Source organism: Gopherus flavomarginatus, chromosome 1, assembly GCF_025201925.1.
Source record: "Gopherus flavomarginatus isolate rGopFla2 chromosome 1, rGopFla2.mat.asm, whole genome shotgun sequence".
In the NCBI taxonomy this organism is placed as follows: domain Eukaryota; kingdom Metazoa; phylum Chordata; order Testudines; family Testudinidae; genus Gopherus; species Gopherus flavomarginatus.
This window is the reverse complement of record NC_066617.1, coordinates 250,474,484-250,497,452: the sequence shown is the minus strand read 5'-3', so window position 1 is coordinate 250,497,452 and position 22,969 is coordinate 250,474,484. Positions and strand designations below refer to the sequence as shown.

The 22,969-nt window shown below is 41.0% G+C and overlaps 1 protein-coding gene across 5 annotated transcripts in view; it reads left to right on the top strand.

The window, feature by feature from the left end:
* Positions 1 to 22,969, top strand: part of AFF3 (ALF transcription elongation factor 3) — a 514,246-nt gene that overhangs the window by 476,783 nt on the left and 14,494 nt on the right. For 4 of the 5 annotated variants that reach the window (XM_050921667.1, XM_050921657.1, XM_050921648.1 and 1 more), the window contains 7 exons: positions 3,429 to 3,492; positions 7,480 to 7,616; positions 9,798 to 9,869; positions 12,224 to 12,317; positions 15,225 to 15,274; positions 15,394 to 15,608; positions 17,973 to 20,247. In XM_050921667.1, coding sequence (XP_050777624.1) covers positions 3,429 to 3,492; positions 7,480 to 7,616; positions 9,798 to 9,869; positions 12,224 to 12,317; positions 15,225 to 15,274; positions 15,394 to 15,608; positions 17,973 to 18,112 — 772 coding nt within the window. In that variant the 3' untranslated portion in view covers positions 18,113 to 20,247. Of the gene's footprint in view, positions 1 to 3,428; positions 3,493 to 7,479; positions 7,617 to 9,797; positions 9,870 to 12,223; positions 12,318 to 15,224; positions 15,275 to 15,393; positions 15,609 to 17,972; positions 20,248 to 22,969 lie in introns of those variants that run through there. The other variant, XR_007769152.1, reaches the window with a different exon arrangement.

Here is a 22,969-nt window from a genome sequence, read left to right as displayed (position 1 = left end):
GGAAGGTTTTGAGGGTTGGAATATATATTACACACTTGATAGTGAAGATGATGATGGAATCTTTTGTTGTCAGTTTGACAGATGAGCTACAGTCAGGTATTGTGGGTCCTGAGATAAGACCAAAGACCAATTGCAGACCTGCAGCTCTGTCCATGGGTGCTACAGGTGAAAACAGTTGCAGATGAATCGTGCACTGCTTTTAGGTTTATGCCTTGCACATCTCTGCTTGTTTGCAGCAATCAGCAAGCGATCAAAATCTTTCTGTCCAATGTGGCAGAGCTGCCGCCATCAGATCTTGTCATGCTCTAAGAGCTCCCAAGGTGAATATCACAAGATTGGAGGTTGGCCTTAAGAGTGACTTAGTAATATTTTTTTGATATGACCCCCAAACAAGTTCCAGTCTGCAGTTCTCCATAGAAAATAGCCTTTGATATTCTACTCTCAGACATACAGACCACATGACTGCACCATCTCATCTGTGCTTTCCCTATAAAAGCTTGAATGCCTGTAATGTTGCAGCTCTCAAGGACCTCTGTGTTAGGAACCATATCTTGCCATTCAATTCCCATCATCTGCCATAGACATCATAGGTGGAATAGATCCAAGTGTTTTATTTGGCAGTGATAAGTAGTCCATGTATCGCAGCCATACAAAAGTGTGATGATGACCATGGTGCAATCATATTTTTGTTTGCAATCTGACAGCATGTTCATTCCAGGGATGATGTTGAAGTTTTAAAAAGGCATTGCTGGCTGCACCAATGTGTTTCATCATGTCATCATCAATTATTGTGTCTTGGGAAACAACACTGCCTGAGTAGCAAAATTTGTCAGTGACCTTGAGTGGCATATCATCCATCATCAATGGATGCAACTGGTTTAGTGGCAGTACTTTCCAGTCGAGACTGGACCATGGCTTTTGTCTTTATTTAAGCTGATCGTTAAGCCAAAACCTTTTGCTGCACATACAAAGCAGTCCCTGAGCAACGGAATTTCCCTGAAATTATGAGCCAATAGCACAGCCATCAGTAAACAGTAATTCACAAATGATTGTCTTCGTAACTTTTGTCTTTATGCACAGGCAATGCAAATTCAAGACACCTCCATCCATATGGTACTGCATACAAATGCCACAATCAATGTCTCTGAATACATCTATTAGAACAGCTGCAAACATGATGCTGAATAATGTCAGAGCAAGAATACAGCCTTCTTTTGCTCCATTTGTGACAATAAAAGGAGCTGAGAAGCAGCCTTGGTCAAGGACACAAACCTGCATTCCTGCATGAAAAGATTTAATAATGTTGATGAACTATCAGGGCAACCAAACTACTCCACATGCCATCTCTATTCAGAGTCAAAGGCATTAGCAAGATCAACAAAAATTACGTATGGGTCTTGGTTCTGCTCACAACATTTCTCCTGAACTTTCCAGAGTGCAAAGATCTTGTCTGAAATACCATGTCCAGGGCAAAGGCCCCCTTGGCTTTCAGTATCTTCTCTGCCAATTGATCAATTAACTGGTTTAGCATGGCTCAGGTGAGTACTTTTCCTGCAGTGGCAAGGAGCGAGATGCCACATGGTTATTGCAAGAGGCTTGATTGCTTTTCTTTTTGTATAGATGAATGATACATCTTTAAATTCTTGTGGCACAGCCTCCTGTTCCTAAAACTTTAGGTGTAGGCCGGTGGGCTTCCTGATCAGCTCATGTCCCCTCATTTGAAGATCTCTGCAGGAATACCATCTGGACCCGCTGCTGTACCGTGTGACATTTGCTTGGCAGCTCTAAGCAGCACACAACAACTGTGTTAAAATAACATTATTGAGGTTGCCAAGTCCAGCACTCAAAAGTTAGGAAATGCCAGAATTCAGGTTGCTTTTGCAACCTAATTCATCCCACTTGTGTGTATGCATTATGATACAATCTTTAGTGACATGATCACATACTGTTGTTTCCACATGACCCCTGCCTCATTCAGTAGCCAGGATGGCCAGCTCACTTATTGAGCAGCTTTTCAATATTTGTTTTATCCTTATTGTTCAGTGTGTGGGCTGATGCCTCATTTACTGCACATTATTCAAACCCCGTTCTGAAGACTGAATTATTAATTTCTTCACGGGCTTCCACAAACATTAATTTATTTTCACGTCACCTCTGTGAGATGACAGGGTATTATTATCCCCATTTTACAGATAGAAGACTGAGGCACAAAGAGACCAAGGTCTAAAGTATCCACTAATTTAAAATGCCCAATCTGAGATACCTCTGATATGATTTTTCAGACCATATAGTATTATGTAGCACTTCATATGTTCAAAGCACTGCTCACATTGAGTTCACCGAGAGCTGTGAGTGCTCAGCACTTCTGAATGTCAGACCCCTGGGGCTCAAGTAAAGCATCCAGAAAACAAGGAACACACAATTAGTGATCATCTGTGAAAAATTTGGTTTAAGTGACTTGCCCAGCATTGTACAGGGATTCTGTGGCAGAGGCAGGGCTAAAATCCAGTTCTCCAGGCAGCAGTCACCTTACCCACGATACCATCCTTTCTCTTCCTGCAAGCCTCTGCTTCATGATAACCTTCCAGATTCTGCAACAAAATGAAGCAGGGGTCCATGTACAAATAGTCTCCTTTACTACACAATCCTGATTCATACCCAGAGCATGTCCAACCTATGCACTAAATGAGGCTGGGATTCTGTGCAAAAAATAGTATGTGATCATGAAAAAACTGTATCATAATGCGTAAGCCCAAAGGGGCTAAACTAAGGTTGCACAGACAACCTTAATTCTGGCATTTCTTAACTTTTGAGTGATGTGTATATATATAATGATACCTGTCTGCAGCTGCTTAGAGATTTGGAACATTAGAAGTAGTCCTGGCAAGTAAGGATTAGTGGGCAAATGAGACAGTCAGATATTAAAAATGAATATTCTATATCACATGGTTGCAGAAATTAAGGAAATGTATCACATTTTCAACACTGTTGCATGGATATTTCATAAAACATCTTTCATTCTAAACTGAGAGAGAATTTGCTTGTGTCCAAATATGATCTGAAAGTTTTCATCTGACCTCTTTACTTTCTTCCTTATTTATTTATTTTCATTTGCTTGCTCTGTTTAGTACCTGTGTCTGTTTTGAAGATCAAAACTGCACTAATTTGGGAAGCAGTTTGTATCAGCCATAAAACAAATGTTATTAACTTTTTTTCTTTGAATTATTAACTTCTGAAGAATGAGAACAGCCATAAATGCTCTTGTCTCCACAGGGAGTAATCTGGAAATACAAAATGCATGTTTCCATTTTAAGTACATTTTCTTTGCAAAAATGTTTGCAAATCAGGTTTGAAATAAGGGATAAAATAACTTGAAAATGTTTTGCACTTCAAAAATAATAAAATACATTCTTATTCTGTCTTCGTAGACCACGCAATGCAGATCACTTTATGCAAGAAGCTAAACAGAAGAAGCATAAAGCAGACGCGATGGTGAGAACATTTTCTTTCTAGTTATGTTGTTCCGTATTATTTTTGTAATGGAACTTCTTCATCAGTGTAACACAACTCAGGTAATTATAAAATCTATTATCAGGATGGTTGGACTTGTTAAATTAAGAAATGTTTATACATTCAAGTGTTCATAGCCCAATAAACTGTGACTTAAACAAATAACAACTTACAGGGATCAACTCTTGGCTAAATGAAAATTTCCATTTATTCCTTTGCTTTAACAAGTAGCTAAAATCTGGGCCGCAGCAACTCTATGAGATTTCCAAAATGTCTTTTTTCTTCTGTAGGGCTAGCTGGCTAGCCACTGGCTTTATATACCATAACTGTGCTCTGTGAGCCAATCCAAAGCCCATAAAAGCCAAAGGAAAGACTCTCACTGATCTCAAAGGGCTCTGGACAAAGCCTCACTGCTCCAAGGCCAAAAGACTCCAGTTTTCATTACAGATACTTCCCACCAAAATAATATCAACACAGAGATAATCATTTCTCTATTGGGCCTCTATGTAACTCCAGAGGAACCACTGTGACACAACTGACCATGGCAACAACAAATTCCTGACCCTGGCTTTGGCTGCTCTAATGGGGCAGCCAAGGTTTCCCTATAACAAATGGTGACTGAGGCTGTATGTGGAGGTGTGCCTCAGAGAACAGGGGGAGGGACATGCTGGGGATGGGACTGTGCACGCAGCGCTCTGACAGATCTTTAGCTAGCACAGCAGTCCCTTCGGCTGCTCTGAGTGTGGCATGTTGCCTCTGCTGCCCAGGATCGGGGAGCAGAAATGTGACTTGGGCGTCCACTTGCTTCAGCTGTGCAGAGCCTAAAATGCCCAAAGTAGTAGGAGCAGGCCTCTAATGTAGGCTCCCAAGAAAATAGCACTTCAGAGTTTATTAGTGCTCTTTTCCATGGTTTATTCAGATTTATATTATTTTAAAGTGACTCAAGTCAGAAAATATTATAGAGAACTGTAAATGGTACATTTCTTTAAGCAAAATGGAGAAATTTTTGACTTGAGAAAACGGATGTTCCAGTGGTTAGGGCACTAACCTTTGACTAACCTGGGACTTTGGAGATGCAAGTTCAACTCCTGGCTCCATCACAAGTTTCTTGAATGACCTTGGGAAAGCCACTTTGTTTCTCTGTGCTTCAGTTCCCCAGCTCAGTTCAGTTCAGCTGTATAATGGGGATAATCGCATTTCCCTACCTCACAAGGGTGTCATGAAGGTCAGAATATTAAAAAGATTGTGAAGTGCTCAAATACTACAGCAGTGGGGCCATATAAGTTCCTAAGAGAGATTGGAGCCAATGTACCATTCCAAAGGCTAATACCTTAGAAAGGAATAAGATCAACTAGTTTTTCACTTTGTGCAATAGATTTCAACTAGATGACTTGAATATACGAATAGGCTTTATACAGCCTTTTTTCCACCTGGATTCTGATGGAAGAGAAATGGGGTCAGGGCAGAGAGGTAAATTTAGAATTCACTCACATCAAGGTGGTAGTTGAAATCATGGAAGCCAACAGAGGGTGTCTAGAGAGAAAGAAAAAGGGGGACTGGAGATACAAACTCAAAAGAATAACAGCAGAGAAGAGGAATTGGGCGTTAGAGGAGCCACTGAAGGAAAGACTGCAGGAGCAGTCATATAAAGAGCGGGAAAATGTGGAAAGCACAATCATGCAAGCCAAAAGAGGGCAGAAAGTCAGTAGGAGAGAGTGATCGACTGTGCTCAAGGCAGCAGATAGATAAAGAGTAATGAGAATAGAGGTGAACCCTTTGCTAGGAGAAAGTCAATAGTGACCTGGATCAGGGAAAAGAGAGGGCAGAAGTCAGGCCGGAGTATATGTAGAAGAAAGACAGTGGGGAGGAAGCTGAAGAAGGATTTCAGATGAGATCATTGCTGTTGAATAACCCCACAGAACTTTTAAAGGTTGTGAACCTGGTTCTGATTTCTCACTAGTATAAGATCAGAATCTGGCTGACAGTTATTTTCTAGAATCCTAGACTATTATATTCCCCATAGATTCCTTGATTATTTATTTCTGGCAAGAACTCATAAAGGTTCAGGATGCCTAGGCCATGATTTTCAGAACTAGGGTCCTAGAGGAGTTACTTAAAACCTTATTTAGGTTCTTGGTCATGATCTTTATTTTTCTAAGTTACAGAGTAATCATTACCTTTCTTGACTTAATGCCAGTGTGACTGATAAGCGACCTACTGACTAGGTTATTATATTTTTCTAATATTTATATCTCAGTTTTTTTTTCTTTGTCACTAATCCTCCTGCTTCTGTGCTGAATTCTCTGTAGAGGATGCCTTTCCTTTCTTCTATTTTGGACCTTTCTGATTCTGTCCATTTTTCTCCTACAGTGGAGCAACCCCTCAATGATTATTATTTGATAGTGTTATTTAATGTTTCACCAGGAGCCTGGTTTGTATTCTCATCCCATATTTATTACTCTTTAACATTTCTTTAAAATGAATAAAAATATAATTGTGGCAACTTCCGTCTCTCTCTTTTAGGGTTTTATATGCTACTCATCACTGTGGCATCTGAGAGCCTTGTACAGAAAAACAATAGCTATAATGAAGGCCCCAGAATACCTCATAGGCTACATCTACATTGTGAGCTGGGGGGTGATTCCCAGATCATGAAGATATACTTGTCCTAGCTCTCATCTGAGCTAGCACACTAAAAACAGTAGGGTAGTATGCTTGGCGGTAGCATGGAGAGTGGTAGCAGTGGCATGTGCTAGTGTAATCTCCACTCCTGCTGGGTGTGGTATTGTGTCCCATCTAGTGGCACCAAGACCCTTAGAGAGAGAGATTAATGAATCTGCTTTACAGCCTTAGCTAAGCCAGGTTGCTTTTAGCTCATGTGGTAGAGGCTCATGCACTAAGCTCCCGAGGTCCCCTGTTAGATCCTGCCTGCCAACGACCAGGGTCTGTCAGGGTTACACTGGCAGCCCATAGTACATGCCCACAAGGTTCAGGCAGGTTTGTATTCAGGGCAGTTAGCATGGTGCCGTCATTGCTGCTGCCCATACTACCACAGCTACACTACTGTTTTTAGCATGCCAGCTCAGATGAGAGCTAGCACGAGTAAGTCTGTGCAAGCTGAGAATCACATCCGTAGCTTATAGTGTAGACATAGCCATAGTGTTAGGTAGTTGGAATAAGGCTGAATCCAAAGCCTGCTCCTCTAAAGCTTATGCAAAATTATTTAAAACCCTTTAGTCTAGAAATTAGGTAGGAAATCTTACAAGAACTGGCTATCTCGTAAACTCTCTGGTGTTTCCTTGTGCTGAATGGGTTGGAAGGACCTGAAGGACAGCCTTTCTTGCAATCTTTTGATAGATCTCCTTCTGGATCTTGACAGAAACCAGCTAGTGCAAATGCATGCAAAATCTGGACAAGAAAAGGAACTAAGAATAACTTCACATGTTAAAACCTCAGAGCTTTGATCCAGGTCTAGTTTGTATTTTGGGCAAAAGTTCATCCTCATAATGATTTTCTAGCTGTTTCCCTCCTTAATTATTTTCCTTTAGCTCTCTGGCAAGAACTCAAAAAAAATTCCAAACATATGCTCCTTATTTCTCTTAGTTACAGGCTAGTCATTACCTTTCTTTGTTTAGCATTGAAAGATTGTATTTACATCCGAACATGATAAGTGATACGCTGATGGGGTTGTTATATTTTTCTTTGTTTTTTTCCCCCTCCTGCTGCTTCTTTTGTTATTTTATCCAAACCAGTTTGCTCAACCTCAGTCATAAATTTCCTTGACATTAGCTTTCTTCGTTGTTGTAGTGTTTGCTTCCTCACAGCCATATTTGTAAGTCTTTTAGAATTTGAAGGGATGTTTTGTGTCAACTTGCATCAACCTTACCTATGTGTAACTTGTTTTGCTACAATTTTTAACCATAGTTTGGTGACTCCAGTATTTCTCTGTGTCCTTATTTTATCTGCCAGGTGGAGAAATTTGGAAAGGCACTGAATTACGCTGAAGCAGCATTATCGTTTATTGAATGTGGAAATGCTATGGAACAAGGCCCCATGGAATCTAAATCCCCTTATACAATGTATTCAGAAACAGTTGAACTTATCAGGTAAGCTTGTAGAGAACAACAGCACTGGTTGGATATATTTTCCATCATGAGGAGAACATACCTGAATGCCTTTAAACATGGGTAGAAATTAGAGATGGAAATATTTAAAAAGAAACAAAAGCAAGCAACCCCACAACAGTCAATATTCATCATTTGGTGAACTCAGTACCTAAGGAGGTTGATAATGTGATTATGGAGTTTCCACCATTTGGCCATCAGTGCTAATCAAACCCAGACTGGTAGTGACTGAAGATCAGTACAATCCCATTGATACTTTTTTGGTCTACGTGAAATACGTTGGTAATCGCAATCTAGTTCCTGCTGGACAAGCGTGCATATCACAACTCTCTTCCCCTATTATAGCTGATGTCAACAGGCATCCTTATCAACAGCTTCAGCTAAGAAAGGCAAAGACTGAATCATCATGGAGTCTGAGCTATTGTCTCATCCAAAGAGTGGTCCATCCAGAACAGAATTAAGGCATGTGGGCAGAGAAGATTTGCACTGCCAGTGACCACGTTATACCTGTTCTGTAGATAGAGAATTTCATTCCCCAGGGCAGTCAGCCAAGCAGCTTTCACCAGCACTAAATTCACTTTCAAAGTTTAATATTTTTAAAATCATAGTTCTGCAAAACTTTTAAAACAAGTGTTTTCTTCCGGATTTCTGTGCTGATCTGACCATATTCTCATTGGTGTAAACAATTCTGCCATATTGTGGTCGCAGTTTGGACTCACTTCTTATGCTTTTTAGTCGCAGTAAAGCCAGCTCAGCCAGCTGACTCTGACAAGAAAGAATGACATCAGATAAAATACCTTTTGCTCACCACTATCAAGCTCTCTATACTTATTCCCATCCCTTCTCACCTGCACCACCACAAGCAGCACAGCTGCCCTTCTTTTGGTATGGCTACACTTGAAATTTTAAAGCGCTGCCACGGCAGCGCTTTGAAGTGTGAGTGTAGTCGGAGCGCCAGCGCTGGGAGAGAGCTCTCCCAGTGCTGCACGTAAACCACATCCCTTACGGGTGTAGCTTGCAGCGCTAGGAGCCGCGCTCCCAGCGCTGCAGCACTGATTACACTGAGGCTTTACAGCGCTGTATCTTGCAGCGCTCGGGGGGGGGTTCCCACACCCCTGAGCGCGAAAGTTGCAGCGCTGTAAAGTGCCAGTGTAGCCATGGCTTGAGTCTGCTTTGTCTCCTCTAATTACATTTCTTTATAATTACAGTATATTTACGGTCCTGACTCTGGCCCTGAATTTTGCTTAGAGCTCCATCTGTGCACGTAGCTAGGATTTTGTAGTTATAAAGTAAATTGTTTATGAGCTGCCTGCTAGATATAGTTCAAAAATGGAACTGGTTTATCAGGACAAGTGTTTGTTGAAATAAGGTGTGGATTATCATGCACACAATGCATTTGCACTGATGTCAGAATTAGAGGTCGATAACAAAGATGAAATACAATCAGCTAATTACAGGGAACATGTATTCTTCTGGAAGCAAGCCCAGAGGTATTGTATGTTGCACTAATCTTGTCCGTTGCTCAGGTGCTAAACCAGAAGTTGAGCTTTCCAGGAATTGATTTGCCTGGATAGCACATACATTCTTGAAATAGCAATGCTACTAATATAGATCTTTGAAGAATTTGAACTGAATGTCATAGGACCAAAATAGCTGCGAGCCACATGCTGCCCTCTGCTGCACGGTGCCTGGAGGAGCAAAACTGGAGAGACAAGCTCCAAAGTTGCAGTGTGAGGAGAGCACTGGCTCCATGATACGTTCTCTTCTGCCCTCAAATTCTGTGGAAGCCTTTTTGCATGAACTCTGCGGAGTTGGGGTTCCACAGGGCTGGAGAATATTTTGGGAGGATTACACAAGGCAAACCAAGGAGCAATAACTCTCGAAAGCCAGATCCCCTTAATATTGTATGGCTTTCCAAGGGAGTTACTGCTGGTTGAAGAGAGTTAATTAGGCAGGGATGGAGAGAGAGCTAATGGCAGAATGGCTCGAAAGCATGAACTGAAGAGCACAAAATGTATCTGTGATAACTGGAAGAATAAACGTAATGGGGCAGGTCCTCAACTGGTGTAAATCAGTATAGCTTCATGAGAATGTGACCAACAGTAAGGTGGTCTTCTGTTAACACACACTGGCCTTAATGCTGGCTTTTCCCCCTTTTTTAAGGTATGCTGTGAGACTAAAAACCCACGCAGGCCCTAATGCCACTCCAGAGGACAAACAGCTAGCAGCATTATGGTTAGTAGATCAATATTTACTCAAGGACTTCTTTGATGCAGTGAGTCAGTCCTTGAAAATCAAATGCTTAGTGCATTCAGATAAAGGCTTGGTTTTGTGTTGTCTTTTGACACAGAGAGAATATTTCCTGATCCAAGAAGTTCCAGATCAGTGTCATCTGTTTTTCCTTGTACTGCTGTGCCTGGTCTGTGCTCTGTTTCTGTAAATAAGCAATTCATATTTATTGGCTGTGACAGGTCAGCTATGGCACGTCAGCGTAATTAATTTTTAAGTGCCTGATGGTCTGTGTTTTTATGACTGATGTACTTTCCCTGTAACAGTGTCTCAGTAATTTCTTCTGTATATAACATTTTAGGTTCGAGCATCATAAATTATACTCATATTGTGCAGGGTTAGTATGTTGATAATTAAACAACTTGGATTAACTCTTTGAATGAATATTCCCAGATATATGCATTTAACTTAGATTCTGTAAAAAATTGCTGAACACTAAAGTTATTAAAATTAAATTTTAACAACTATATAGTTTACACGTACAATAGCTATTACATGGTTATGGATTCTTAGTAAATGGGTTTTACAACAGTTTATCTATTCTTAACACCTGTAAAAATCCAAATTAAATGTGTATTTAGAATCTATAAATTAAACAATCTTAATTTATCATTTTGTATAAAAAAGAGACTATTTAGTGATCTATTTTTAATTAAATATATGTCCTTTGTCACTGCTTTAATGCACAATTGGGTGCACAAATAAGATTAACAGTAATTGTTTTAAAAATGCTTAAATGGGAAAATTACTAAAAATAGTTTTTAAAAATAGCTGACCATGTCTATTTCTGGGTTTTGTAAAGTGTTTTCCAGAAGAGACACAGTGTTTTAGTATGTGGAATTTAATTCAAATTCATAAAGCCACTGCATCTATTTAAGCGGAAAGGTCACAGCAAGGGAAAGTAGGCAGAGCACTCCTTCAGCACTGCATAGCAACCCTAACTCATTGTCTGCCACATAACAGATGAGTTGACATCATTTGCATATGTACTGTATCCTATGAAGGTGACAGAGTGAGAATTATGAGGACTGTAAGTCCATTGTATCCTTTAGCTCTGTACAATGCACGCTGGGTATACTACCACACAACATGTAGCACTTTCACTGCCATGGCCTGGGTTCAATTCCCAGTCAGGGGAAAGTGACTTTAAACCTAAAAAAAGCTTCAGTTATTCTTCACTTGCAGTGTAAACTAATTCATATTAAAAAAAAAAAAACTACTTTATCTGATTCTGATCTCCTAGGAAGAGACTGTCCTCTAGTGGTAAAAGAGGAAATTTCAAACTTTCAAGGTTGCAGATCTAAAAAAGGAAAACACTATGAAAGTGAATTATAACAATCCTGGCTGATATTTGCAACAGTGGCTAGTGATTTTGAGTGCTTTGATTTGATTTTTGGCTGCTCAACGCACCTTATTTGGGTGAGACGACAGCACTTTCGAAATTCAGGATGCTCTAAAGTATCTCAAAATGAACATCCAAAACACCAATAACCTTTGAAAATCTTGGCCTCTGTTACCAAATGAAAACAAGTGTTACTGATTTTTGTGTTACATACTGTTGAGCAATCCCTCATCTTGTGAATACACAAAAACCTGATGGAGAAGATCAAGTATCTTGTATGTATTATTTATTTATCTATCAGTTATTGTTATGTGTGTTATGTGGAATCCCTGCAAATGGAAGATTGTGGAATTCCCATTATTGGAGGGTTTTAAGACTGGGTTAGACAAACCCCTGACAGGGATTGTCTAGGTACACTCGGTCCTGCTTCAGTGCAGGGGGCTGGACTGGAGGACCTCTTAATGTGCCTTCCAGCCATACATTTCTATGACTATATAATTATTGTTAATTACTATTATTGCGTATTTGTTTATATCGTATTATAAAGGTGCATGGTGCTCTACAGAAACATCGAGACAATGGGCCAGGTGCTTCCCTTTTGTTCTAGTTATCACTGCTTAGCTTGCTCTTTGTACAGGAATCCTCACGCGGAAAAGAATAGAGTCTTCTTAGCACCTTCTACATTACCTCCCTTCTGGTCCCCAGGAAAGGCATGTGACTAGGGAAATGCGATCATGTTAGGGGCATCCTTGTTCCCTGGCAGTTTCCAGCTGCTTGAAGAGTCCATTGGGGTCATAGTCATCTAACATGAATAGGCCTGAGACAGCTCTTATTTACTCCATTGACTGTTCTATTCCTGGGTCATATGTCCCCATGATTAGGGACCACAAAGGGCACCTTTATGCTTTAAAGGTGCTGTAACACATTTTACATTTTGTCTTCTTTCTGTTTGTTCTAGTTATCGCTGTTTGGCACTTCTATACTGGAGAATGTTCCGACTCAAAAGAGACCACGCTGTAAAGTATTCAAAAGCACTTATTGATTATTTCAAGGTATTTTCATACTATATTAGGTTTTCAAATTGCTAATAATGGTATGAAATACTGCATCTTTTTAAAAAGAGTAGCCTTGTTGGACCCAATCCTACTCCCACTGGAGTTTTGTCATAGGCTTCAGTGGAAGCCGTTAATTTCCAGTCTGTGGTTCTGTATTCATAAAAGCACATTTATTCAGTATACAAAACTTACAACTTACTGAAGGAAGAGCAACTTACCATGTCACGAAACTGACACATCCTGCCCATTCTCCTTTTTTCTTGATTGTCCAGTGTGATTCCTGGTGCTCTGCAATTAATACGTTTTACAGTATTCACAATCAGAATCCACTTCAGGATGCACCTCAAGGTAGATTTCGTATGGGTTGGAGACTTTGAGCTAGCTCCATATTTGGAATAACTTGTAGGGTTCCTATTTATGGACATCAGCATGTATGTAAGGCAAAGGGATACATTCTTCCCTAAGGCATTGGGCGGGAGTCCACATTGGCTTCAGTGGGAGTTGCATGTAAGTATATCTGTGGTCAGAATATATACTTGCCACCAACTTGGCACACCTGGGCTTGCCTCCACTTCCTATCTTGTTTTCCCCAGATATTCCCTTCAATTCTCCACTCTCTCATAATGCAGTGCAGTACTTTATTTTTAGTATGACAGGAAGTCATTAGATCTTTAAAATGTTCCCTACAGTGGCAATATTTGATTGGAAAACATCTGGAAATCAAAACATTCCAGATGGATCTATAACAGAGTAGGTCAAATATTTGGCCTACAAACATAATCTTTGTATTCCTATCTGAAAAAAAAATAAAAATTGGTGGCTGCTTCTACCCTTCAATTTGTTTTTATATCCTGAGATATAAAATCAGAGAGCAGTGAGGGTACAAATGCTCTGCAGTCCTGATTCTCTTTGGGTACCCTAAGTAGTCATTTGGTCTGGGGTATTTTAGTATGTTTTTTTCTTTGTGGGGGCAGGAGCAGAGGTTGTCTCATCCTATACATAAAATAGAAAAAAATCCCCAGCACAAATATTTTGTTATTGATGAACTTTAAGTAGAGGCACAAATTTTCGTGACCAAATTATAAACTCATGAAAATAGGCAGGAAAGGTGACAAATCTTTTACTATGAAATTGATGTCACCAAAACTGGATTTAAATGCTGAGTAATATTTAATTAAATGTATGTTCATCTAATAATAATCTTGAGTTTATTGGTAAGAAATCTATAAATATTGTAACACTGTACTTCTCCTACCAATTCAAATAATGCTTGTAGTAAAAATTGGAAATTCAGTCTCACAACCATGTGAAATGTCTCTTAACAAAAGAAAGAAACCTTTCTACAGAATACAAAGGTGATATTTATTCTTTATTATAGTAACATAAGCATCACACAAGACAAGCTTGGGGTTTTTTGCAGAGCTTCTGCTGATATAATAATTCTGTAGATTCTCATTAGAATGTAAAGTAAAAAATGAAAAATTGCTCATTTGTCATCTTTTCAGTGGAAAACAAGCCAATTCTAGACTTGTTTCATATATTTGTCCCTAAAAGCTTTCAAAATCATCTAACATGACATGCTGACTGCATCAAAAAACTCTGATATATTGTCAAATAGGAAAGTAGATCAGATTTTGTCACAGACGTTTTCAGTGTAAATTTGATACCTTTTTCTTTTAGAAAAGAAAAATTATTTAAATCTTCTTTTAAACTTTTTATTTCCATTTTCAAAAAAATAATAACGCAGAGAATGTTAAGAAGTTATAGACATTTGGGAGTTAAAGATTTTTGAGAAAATAAATGATTCAGTTTGGGTCATGAAAGCAGAACAAAGCCCACAGGACAATCAGTGGCTATGGAGAAAATGCTATAAGTTAGACTCAATTGCACTTTCTGAGAGCTATTTCCCCATCATACTGGTGTCTAACAGAGTCTAAACTAAGTAGGACAGAGGCAATTTTAACTTACCTTGTAAGTGTCTCCCACCTTCTCCATGTATAAATTACCTGCTCTTAGACTCCCTTACACATCAGCAGGATGGACATAAGTAGCTTCGAGAGAGTCTAGCTGAGTCTAAATGAATGTCTGAAACCAAGGCAAGGACAGTCAGGTCTAGGGGCTGGAGCCAAGAGTCAGAGCCAGAATCAAGAGTCAAGAGCAGTGTTGGAATAAGGTAAAAGAAGCGCGGGAGCAGGCCGGGCCTGCTCCAGGCACCAGCTTATCAAGCAGGTGCTTGGGGCGGCAACTCCAGAGGGGGGCGGCACTTTAAGGTATTCGGCAGCAATTCAGCAGAGGGTCCCTCACTCCCGCTCGGAGTGAAGGACCTCCAGCTGAATTGCCGCAGATTGCGATCGCGGCTTTTTTTTTTTTTTTTTTTTTTCTGCTTGGGGCGGCAAAACCCCTGGAGCCGGCCCTGGGAGAAGGACTAGGGACAAGACTGGGATTAAACTAGGACTGGAGCAGGCTGAGGCCTGTGGAGTCTGTCACCACTCTCAGGCAAACGAGAGTTCCAAGCCAGGAAGCAACATTGAGCAGACTGAGCTATTGTTTCTCCTGTGAGGCTTATATACCCACTCTGAGAGTCACAAGACCAGCTCCTGGTTTGTGGGTTGGCTGGAACCTAACACAGGAATGACTCATCCCTGCATATGGTTTAATCAGGCTCTGGTTCAGGGAAGACTTATCTCCTCACACTGAATGTAAGGGAGTCTCCCTGACATCACCGTCTGTACCGTCTCTAAATTTGGCCCAATTGATTTATGGCATCGTGAGACTTGAATACACTTTTCATATGTATCATCTCTACTTTTTGCACCCCATCCTTACAGTCTCTGTGTTGACATTCATTTCACAGTCCTGTTTGAATTATAGGTTTGTAAATGGGGTTTTTTGTTCGTTCTACAGAATTCATCGAAAGCTGCCCAGGCTCCATCTCCATGGGGTGCCAGTGGAAAGTAAGTTCACTCATCACACAGAAACTATGTCTGAATAGTAGTGAGAGATGGCATTTGCTATGTTCTGCTATTTTCATGTTTGTTCATGTCACCCTATGTATATAAAAATTCTGTTTCAGGAGCACAGGAACTCCATCCCCCATATCTCCTAGCCCTTCTCCTGTCAGCTCTGTAGGATCCCAAGGGAGCACCGGTGCCCCTTCCCCCTCTTCCACTATCAGCATTCCACAGCGTATTCATCAGATGGCAGCCAATCACGTCAGTATTACCAACAGCATCCTGCACAGCTATGACTACTGGGAGATGGCTGACAATCTAGCCAAGGAAAATAGAGGTGCGTAATCTAACCCATGTCCTTTAAAAACATGCCAGTAAAACAATATATTGACCTACTTTGACAGTGGTCCTACTGGAAGATTTTACCTTCTGGATTACAGAGGTGTATTCTTTTAGCCTATTCATGGACTGTCCAAAAAGGTAACAAAAACAGTTTTGTCAGCATTCCCACTCAGAAGAGGGAAAATATCACTAATTTCTCCTTTATTTCACTGTCCAGCTTTCACCGTTTTCCAGGAACAGAGTCACAGACATCTGGCAGTCAAACAGGAATTAAACTGATCTTTTGAGTTCATTTAATTTTCCTTCTCCTGGGCAGTATTGTACTATCTTGTGGCAGAGCTACAGAAATGGATCTCTGGTCTTTTGTTCTTGTTTTACAAGAGAAAACTAATCAAGTGCACTGATGACATTCCCTTTTGTGATGACTCCTACATGACCTCATTTTTTTCATGTATTGACTAAAGCATTAACATACAGTTATAGGACTCATTGTAGGACTTACATGTCTGTGGACACATAGGACACCTCCCCTCTGAGTATTCAGACCCTGTGTAAATATCTGAGGTTTAAGTCCCACTACTCTACTTTAGCTCAGACATGGACAATTAGATCATTGGTGTACTTACATGGCACCAGGACAAACATACAAGGCCAAGTTCTACTCTGAGTACATCAGCTTTATGTGGGTATAATCAGGGTTTAAAGTTGGTGGGGGAGTAGCACAGCTTCACCTCCTATCTCTGACTTGGCTGAGCAGCATGGATGCTCCTTGCCTATGCTATGACATCTGGCCCTACCAACTCCAGCTGGGCCCTGCTCGGCACGGCTCTTGCAGGAGCAGTGCCTCCAAGTACTTCCCCAACTATCAATTCCTCCAGAATCCACCGTCACTGGAGTGGGGGCAATAGCATAAGATAATAATATAGCTGCAGGCTGAATTCATTCCACTTATGTCCCCCATGAGTTTTAGGGAGAGAATCTGGAGGAGATAAGGCAGCTTCTCTTGCTCATCTCCTCCAGCTTCATGTAGCTGCATGGGATGGAGGTTCAAAGGGGCCTGCATGACATAAAGGTTGGACCATGGCAGAGGAAAGGAACCCCTCCCTTCGCCTGCAAGTGCAGATTTTCCTCCACATACAGAGTTAGAGAGGATCAAGGCGTCCCCTCTTCAGGCAGAGTTCCCTCATGGTTTAAGTAGGAGTTGCCTGAGTAAAAACCTCAAGATTTGTCTGGTCTCACTCATTTTGAAATGTGTTTCAAGTCAGGATAATTTGTGCATGTGAATTACAAATGATGTCTCTTTATCTTTATAAGGACATCATTGGCAAGTAATCCTTTTATACACAAGATCAATGGGAGTCAATGAAAGAAAGAACCAAGGAATTAGCTGTTTAATTTTTAAAATGAAATTGTTGGGAACACTCAGATCATGGACCATAGGGGCCTTAAGGACACTCATTTGCCCAAAAATTCCATTTTAATAAAATGTTCAGTGCGATTTAGTTGGTAAAATAAAATAGCTATTACATGGTGTCAGGGTTCCCTCCCCACTCTGAACTTTGGGATATAGACGTGGGGACCTGCATGAAGACCCCGTAATCTTATTTCTACCAGCTTAGGTTAAAAACTCCCCTATTCCTTGGATTAAGTAACGCTGCCACCACCAAGTGATTTAAACAAACATTTAGGGAGGGCCACTTGGAGCCCTACCTTCCCTAAATATTCCCCCAAGCCCTTACACCCCCTTTCCTGGGCAGGCTTGAGAATAATATCCTAACAAACTGGTTCAGGTGAACACAGACCCAAACCCTTGGATCTTAAAACAATGAAAATCAATCAGGTTCTTAAAAGGAGAATTTTAATTAAAGAAAAGGTAAAAGAATTACCTCTAAAATTGGGATGGTAAGTACTTTACAGAATAACAAAAGACTCAGGAACATAGAAGATCTCCCCTCTAGGCAAAACCTCCCTCTAGACAAGGAAAAATCACAAGCCAAAATAAAAGTAAGCTAACACTATTACTTACGAATTCTAATTGAGTTGGATTGCTTGCCTTCTTGATCTGTCTCCGGCAAGCACACAGAACAGACAGGCAAAGAACAAACAAAACAAAGCCTTGTCCCCCTCCCCAGATTTGAAAGTATCTTGTCCCCTTATTGGTCCTTTTGGTCAGGTGCTAGTTAGGTTACCTGAGCTTCTTAACCCTTTACAGGTAAAAGGATTTCTTGCCTCTGGCCAGGAGGGATTTTATAGCACTGTATACAGAAAGGTGGTTACCCTTCCCTTTATATTTATGACACACGGTGATAAATAGCAAATGTCAGTTTCATTATTCTAATGCTTAATATTTTTTCCATAGAGTTTTTTAATGAGTTGGATGCATTGATGGGACCTGTCACCCTACACAGCAGTATGGAGCATTTAGTTCAGTACACTCAACAAGGACTTCACTGGGTACGGAATAGTGCTCACGCAAAAGACTGTGTGCCATTCAAATGAACTGCATAATCTCCCATGGACAATTCAGTTATTCTGGACACTGTGCTACAGAAATAATCAACCATAGCATCCAAACAAAGGTGAATATTTCTTCAATGTTGAACAACATTTTTCCGAGTGTAGACATATATGTGTGTATGGATAATATGCAGCTGTGTCTCTCCAGAATGCATTGTTCCATAGCAATCTCCAAACATCGTCATACTCTAGACAGAATTGACCACAGGTGTCTTAATACACACACACATTCCCTATGCCTGTGCTTAGAAAAACTCTGAAACCAAAATCTCATGAGTTAATTGAACCAAGTGCAATAAACACAATGGCTCCTAGTCAGGAATGCACTTAAGTGTGTGTTTAACTTTAAGCATGTGCTTAAATGTAATTGACTTCAGTAGAACTTAAACATGCACTTAAGTGCTTTCCTGAATTAGGGACAATGAGAGTCTGACTGGCCGTTTGGCTGCTCCGTAGAACTTTCAGTGTTAGCGCACCATCTCCCTCTTATTTCCTGATTGGGATGTATGGATGAATTGTGTAGACTGAAAAAATATGGAGTGAGAAAGCATTAACTTTTGTGCAATAAGTTTCAACAGCTTGCATTCATTTCTTTCTTTCTCTGCTTTTGAAATTACCTTACCTCCTGTTCAGCCTCCTTATCAACTATAATGGACATTATCGAGGAAACAGCCTGAAAAATGGGTGTATTGATAATAAGAAACTGGAAGAGATTCTGGAAAATTGTGTACTGTTATTAGAGGCAAGAAGTTAACACAAAAATACTGCAAACTGCAACCCAGTTAGCAAAGAAAGTCCATTTATTACATGTTCATATATCATGCACACACATACACACACATCTAAGACATTTGTTTGCTTTGTGTGGTGAGGCTTCACCTAGGGTGACCAGATGTCCCTATTTTATAGGGACAGTCCTGATTTTTGGGTCTTTTTCTTATATAGGCTCCTATTACCCCCCACCCCCGTCCCGATTTTTCACATTTGCTGTGTGGTCACACTAGCTTCACCTTACTGGCTCTGGTTTTGATATCTTTTCTATCTTAAAGTAGCTTGCTTGCAATTTCTTCTAGGCTGTATCACGCCATTACATGAAATTCTCTTTATCTTGGAAAGCTGGGTTTGCTGCTCACAGACTAAGCACTGTTTCCTATCATAATCCTCTCACTCGTCATGCATAATCCTCCACTAGGCTTTAATGTTGCTTGATTTATGGGGTGTTTTCAGCTCCTTTTGACAGGCTGTGTTTTTTATGCCAAGGGAATTAATCCTAAAGTAATTGCAATTTAATTTGGATCAGCTGAGGTCATGGCCAGTTCATAATTAATGTATTTGATTGTTTTCATCTGAAATGTAATTGTATTGGTTATTTTTCACCCAGCCCTCTAGCCCTTACTCATGCAAGTAGCTACATTAACTACAGTTGCATCACTCAAGTAAGAGTCAATGAATGTCCATCTTCACTGCTACAGTCTAGTCAGCTTTATCTCAATATTAATGTGATGCTGGTGCAAAAATATCTGCCAGTAAAAGTTACATATCAACAAAGAAAAATAGCCACTTATGTAGTTGCCTTATATACTGGCATTTCAGTGTCTGATGAGTTGCATTAGAAACCACATATCAAATAATTTAGCCAGAGGCGGATTAAGGTTTCTTGGGGCCCTGGGCCAGAACAAGTGATGGGCCCTTCCACCCCTTCCACCTGTGGTCCTGCCGCCTTTCCGCCCCCTCCATATGTGACCCCACCCCTTTGTTACCTTTTCCTCCCTCCCCTCCCCACCCATTCCACACACACCCCAACTATGGCCCCAAGACCAGAGACACTCTGGGCACAGCGGGCAGTGAGAGCTCCCCCAGCCCTGAGGCTGCAGCAGGTAGCTAGACCTCCTCCAGTCCTGGGACCGGGGTCAGGTGGTGCTGGGGGCTTCCCCTGTGGCTGGCTGGCTTCTGCTGGGATTGGGGGGCACTGGGGGCTCCCTTCGCCACAGCGCCCGTCCTGCCTGCCTGGCACTGCCACTAGGGAGTAGAGTCCGGGGTCGCAGGGGGTTCCCCGGCTGATGCTTCCCCTGCCACCACCCCGCCTGCCTGCCTGGTGCTGCTCCCGGAAGCGGGGTTGGGGCATGGAGGCTTTCCCTACCCCGGCTCCAGGGTCCCCAGTTGGCCAGGGCCTCTGGGCACAGGCCCTGTAGACCCAGTGGCTAATCCGCCACTGAATTTCGTTTGTTACCACATTAAATGATTTGCGGTAAGACAGAGAGTATGACTATACTGCTGCTGCAGTCGTAATGTCCAGTTTGCATGCACTAGCTTCCATCAAGCTAACACACCAAACGTAGCAGTGTAGCTGCAGAATGGGAGGAGGCAATCTCATCTGAGACCCTAGGTAAATACTCAGGCAGCTAGCCCACACTGCCATGGCTACACTGCTATTTTTGGTGTACGAGCTCCATTAAAGCTAGTGCATGTACATCTGTCTGAGCTGGAAATTATACCTCCTGCTGCAGTGCAGGCATACTCAATGTCATGTCATCAGATTTCACTTTGTTGTTGCTTGTTGCAGAAGAAATACCAATCATTCAGTTACAGTTGCTGGAATGTAACTTGGTCAGTGCCTAGCTGATTATTACCTGCCTGATGTCTGGCTGTGAAAGTCTCAACGATTTTCTAGTTGAGGAAGTGATTTAAATTTTCTTAATATGTGTGTAATTTGGTTCTGTTAGGATAGCAGTGTGGGAATTTCTGTCAAACCACACAAGTGGGATGCCTGTTAAATTTGCTTCTGCTTTCTTTGGTGGTTGCTTTATCATTTGTCTTCAGATATTGGGGGTGATTGTTTTTTTGTTTTGTTTTGTTTTGTTTTTTGGTGTTTGGGAATTCTTATCACTATTGTATGCCAGTTAAACTTAGAAGCAACATATATTGCTTGCCTTACGCAGATTTTAACTTGGCATTGGAGTTTCAAGTAAGGAACTTTGAATCACATTTCTTGTGCTGTGACTGGGGATAGTTTTTATTAATCATGAGCTCATTTGGAACTAGTTTGGCTGCAATATGTACAGCGATTTCACAGAAATTCAGGAAGAGTTAATGTCCTGTTATTGTAACATATTTCCTGACTACTTCAGATCTCTTGTAGATTTGCGCCCTTTCTTGTAAGCTGTTTTTATGCTGAATCATTCCAGCTAAAATACCCATCAAGTCCTATGAAAATTATAGTTTTTGTACTGGAATCACTTACATTGAACTCATGTAAACAGAAGAAACTCCATTGAAGTCAATAGAGCTATGCCCATTTAGACCAACAGAGAATTTGGCCTCCTGTCCACAATGTTCCTTACAGGTGGTCATTCTTATGAGATTAGAGCATGCAGTTCAACCACAGGCACGTGTTTCTTCTGTACAGGTTGCTTTTTGTCATGATTGCTGCTCTTTAAATAACTACAGATGTGTAAGGCATGATAACCAAAGATACTTCATTTCATTCCTTTAGGGCCTGATCCTGAAAAGTGCTGTGCGGCCTCAGGACCTGATCCAGCAAAGCTCTTAAGTATAAGCATCATTTTACGTGCATAAGTAGTCCCATTAATTTCAGTGTGAGCTGAGGGTTCTCAGCACGTTGCAGGATCAGACCCTTAGAGACTGTCCTTATTTTGCTTGCCACTTGCAAAGGCACATCTTGTTTGTTTTAACTCATTGTTTCAAGTCCGAGAATGATAAAGGTTCCCTTGTCTTGCATTAGAGATTCCATCTCAGTCTTTCAGAGGTGAAGATGTCAACCTGTTCAAATCCAGCTCAAAAGCAAGATTATGCCTGGAGGGAGAGGTTTGGTATAAAACAGAAACTTCTGGATGTGACAGACAGCTAGTCTACCAGCTGACAAGTACATGCAGGCATGGGAAATCAACTGGAATATTATCAAATAAAATGCGTGCCGCAGTTGGACACAAAGGCAATACAGTGAGGTTTTTTGCATTAAAAATTCCGTGAGATACTCTGAGATATTCACAAACACCCAGTCAATGAGGTATTCAGACATACTTAGGCCTTGATCCTGTAAGATGTGCAGCGAGGAGTGTAAGGGTGAGTGGAGGAGATGTATAGGTTCAGGTATGACTGACCACTGAGCATAGGCATCTATACTGTGTGGCAGCAAGTCCCAGGCCCCTTCCACAGCCCTTTCCTTATTCTAAATCTCACAGGGTTTAACGGGAAGGGGTGTAGGCAGATGTTGGGCATGTGAGGAGACATGATATTCAGTGTAGGCCCAGATCCTCCAAGGTATTTAGGCACTTAACTCCCATTTATTTCAATGGAAGTTACGTTCCTAGTATATTAGAGGATCTGGGCCGTATCCCTCAGCATGCAACACTGGTGCTCAGTTATGCGCTCCTTGTCTGAGCTTTACTTCTGCTACTGGGAGTAACTTGGCAGCCTGGAAAGTAGTAGTCTCATTAATGCAGAATCAGATTCCCTGCTCTCCCGGTACAGCTCATCACTTTTTACCTTTCACTTCCATATGCAGCAAGCTTCACCTGCACTGTGCAGGATCAAGCCCTCAGTGTACGTATGCACACACGTCTATATCTAAATCATGAAAAAGTTCAGTCAGCACAAAGGATATTACTAGTGCTTCCCATTGCTCATTGAGTACATGTCACTGAATGGCCATATCACCTCAGAGGAGCAAGAATTGTTATCAAGGTAATGTGTGCAGCTAATTAATTTGTAAGACTCTCACCTTGGGAATGGTGCAGTCGTATATTTTTCATAATGCCAATTTTCACCCATTTTTCATGGCTCTGATATAAATCTGCATAACTAAAATGTCACACTTAG